This window comes from Passer montanus, unplaced genomic scaffold, assembly GCF_014805655.1.
Source record: "Passer montanus isolate IOZ18808 unplaced genomic scaffold, ASM1480565v1 scaffold52, whole genome shotgun sequence".
NCBI classification, from domain to species: domain Eukaryota; kingdom Metazoa; phylum Chordata; class Aves; order Passeriformes; family Passeridae; genus Passer; species Passer montanus.
Window position 1 is genome coordinate 7,087 of NW_024370152.1, and position 3,013 is coordinate 10,099.

General features: G+C 52.8%; 1 protein-coding gene across 1 annotated transcript; it reads left to right on the forward strand.

Moving 5' to 3' along the window:
• Nucleotides 1-5: 5 nt before the first annotated feature.
• On the forward strand, nt 6-2,202 carry LOC120509436 (serine/threonine-protein kinase PAK 3-like; the record flags this gene model as incomplete). Its single annotated transcript, XM_039724040.1, has 4 exons — nt 6-165; nt 667-789; nt 1,003-1,183; nt 2,135-2,202. Coding segments are annotated over 4 exons (532 nt in total), but the record flags the coding sequence as incomplete, so codon positions are not given.
• Nucleotides 2,203-3,013: the final 811 nt, after the last annotated feature.

Here is a 3,013-nt window from a genome sequence, read left to right on the forward strand (position 1 = left end):
TAAAGAAGGTCATGTGTCCCTCATGCTGCTGTCTGTCTGCAGAGCCCAACACCAACCTCGGAGGATCCTCTGGCTGCGTGTCTTCCTGCAGAAGAGGCCAGAGGGGAGGAAGATGCTCCCCAAACTGCACCTGCTGCCACTGCAGGGCCTGAGCATCCAGCATCAGTAAGTGGCAGCTCTGGGTAGTGCTGTGGCTGGAGCAAAGCATAGCTGCAAGTTTCTGATCAGACAGCACCTCCCGTGACTGACTGAACATGCTGAGGCCTGGAATCTTTCCAGTAGTGGTGCTTGGAAAAGAGGAGTGGAACTTGGATTGTTTAGGCATCACCTTCCTGCTGTTCTGAAAGGGGCTGTGAATTTGTCTTAGCAAGAGACAAGAGGTAGCATTAGGATGTCTTTGGATGCTCCTGGGGTACAAGTGAGGCCCTTGGTGGCCAGTGGCTGTGCAGGCTCCCTGTCCCCTGTGAGGAGAGCAGTGCAAAGATGCAGTTCAAAAGCTTGCAGGATATGAGGTGGCACTGTCCCCAGGAGGGACCTGGCCCTCCCCACAGAGCAGCTGTCAGTAGCTAAAGGAAGAGCTGAGCTGCAGCGGGGCTGGTAGCTGAATATAGGTAAGGTGGTGAATGACAGGTTCTTCCTGTCCCTCATGCTGCTGTCTGTCCACAGAGCACAAGGGCAGCGTCAGCACCTGCTCTGGCTGCCTCTGTACCCGAGGAAGAGGCTGAAGAGGAGGAAGGTGCCAATGAACCTGGCCCTGCTGTCAGCCCAGGGCCGGAGCAAACAACATCAGTAAGTGCCCCCTTTGAGTAGCAGCGTCTTTGGTGTCATTTTCTCCATCATGTAAAAGCAGCCTTGGGATTTTGTGCCTTGAGCTGTTGAAGCGAGCTGCACAAGCTGGGAGGTGAAGAACCCTGGGTGTGGACAGCAGCATCTTCCTAGGGGTGAAATGGGATGGGCATCTCTGCCAGCACATTTGTGACCCAAATTCATTTCTTGTCCCAGAGCTCCACCTCCTCTGTCCTGGCAGCTGCGGGAGCTGCACCTGAAGGCTGGGAAGAAGGCTCCAGTGCCCAGGCTGGAAGCTCAAGCACGAGCAGCTCGTGCACCTGGAGCACGACTAGCTCCTCTGGCAGCAGAGAGCAGCAGCAAGAGAGCACAGAGGACAAGTGCCTGGCCATGCTGAGTAGGTCCTTTGTGATCCTTGTGTGCCGGAGCAGTGCCTTGTGTGTGCGTGTGTCGGCATGAGCTGTCCCACCTCCTGCTCCTGCTCAGCTGAGTGCCAGGTCCTGAGGCCTCCACACAGGACCTGTTGTTGTGCCCTGAGGTGGTGAGGGATCAGCGGGGTGTTGCTCCTGCCTCTGAGAGCAGCTGGGCCTGGTTTGGCTTTGCCTGAGCTTCCCTGTAGGCAAAAGGCCAAGCAGAGCTTGCTTCTGGCTGAGCAGGAGGCTGTGACCTAGCGAATGAGTAGGCCTCAAGGAGCTCCTGCGGGGCCCAGCTGCTGTGGGCACGGCCAGGGTCATCTTCAGCACTCAGCCTGTCCTAAAGGCTGAGGGGCCTCATTCCTGAGGCCATCACAGTAGCTCATAACATGAGCTGCTGCTCCTGAAAGGCTGAAGGGCATTGTTTAGGCAAAGTCCTGCTTAAAGCTGGACATCTGGGCTCTGCTGGAAGCACTTTGCAATATTCTTCCTGTTCTGGAGAGAGCAGCTGATGAGAAAAATTGATGCCAGAACCCAAGATGCCTTTGATGTTTGCAAGGATGAAAGCTTGTGTTGAATGTCACGGAGTGTTCATTGCCAAGAACAGGAAGGTTTTGTTTTTCCTGCTGCCCTTAATGTTTATAGAAAACAATCATTTCTCTTGGTTAGAGTTTTCTGATCCCTGTCTCCTCTGACTGTTTCTCCATGTGCTTAGATTGCAGTTTAGACTTTTAGTTTAGTGCAGGCCATCTGTGCTGCAGGGCTGCTTGTCTTGCTGCTGCTGTTTTTGAGGTGGTGCTGGTGCGGTGGTGTTGTTGTTTCCCGACTGACTGAGTTGAGAGGGCCCAGTGTCCCAGAGGGTGGGGCTGCCTTTGTGATCTGCTGCAGGGTGTGATCTCTTTTGAAGTGAGCATCTTTCCTTGGGCTTTTTACAGAGAAGCTGGTGAGCAAGGGAGATCCTGAGGCGAAATACACAGAAGTGGAAACTCTTGGCAAAGGGTGAGTGCAGCCACAGTTCCTTCTTCAAAGGGAGGGGCTGTGCATTTTGCTGGTGTCACATCTCCCTGGAGTGACAATCTCCAAAGCTGTTCAGACACATCTTAGGATGATGCCTGGTGATCTCTCAGTGCTGGCCAGCATTTATAGCTGTGGTCTAAAGGCACAGCAGAGACACCGGGATGCTGACAATGTCTTTGCTGCAGCAAAGAGCAGCACCTGGCAGATCTCCTGTCCCTCAAGTGTGTTTGCACCTGTTTGCCGCTTTTCATAGGAGACATAATTTTTGAGTGTCTCAAAATAATACAAAATACGTGGGAATGAAAGGAGGAGAAACCCCATTGCCTCAAAGGTCAAGTTAGCTATCAGGAAGCAGCTCTCGGTAACATTTCTTTCCTGTATTTTGCTGAAAACAAGATTCAGTGGTCAGGATGACCACCAACTAGTGTAGAAGCCAAAAGCAGAAATGAAAGCAGCACCTCTCTTTTGTGACTGAGGTGGCAAAAGACAAAGCTTCAGGGGAATGCCCAGTGCCAATGCAATCTAGAGGAAAAGGCATCATCTGCCTGATGGCAGACCCCTCGTGGATCCTGTGGGGTTTAGGCCTTTGCTGCAAAGAATCCACCAAGCTGTTCCCCTTGAAAGCCAGCTCTGCTGACTGTAGATGGGATTCATTTGCAACATTTTCTCTGTACCATGTGTCCTGGTTTAGGGCAATTTTGGGAGGAAACCTCCCGACAGGGCCCCTCCCAAAAGGAAACCCACATGGCCACTGCCCCCAGCCGGTGTGGGAACAATTTCCTTGGAGATAAGTGGAA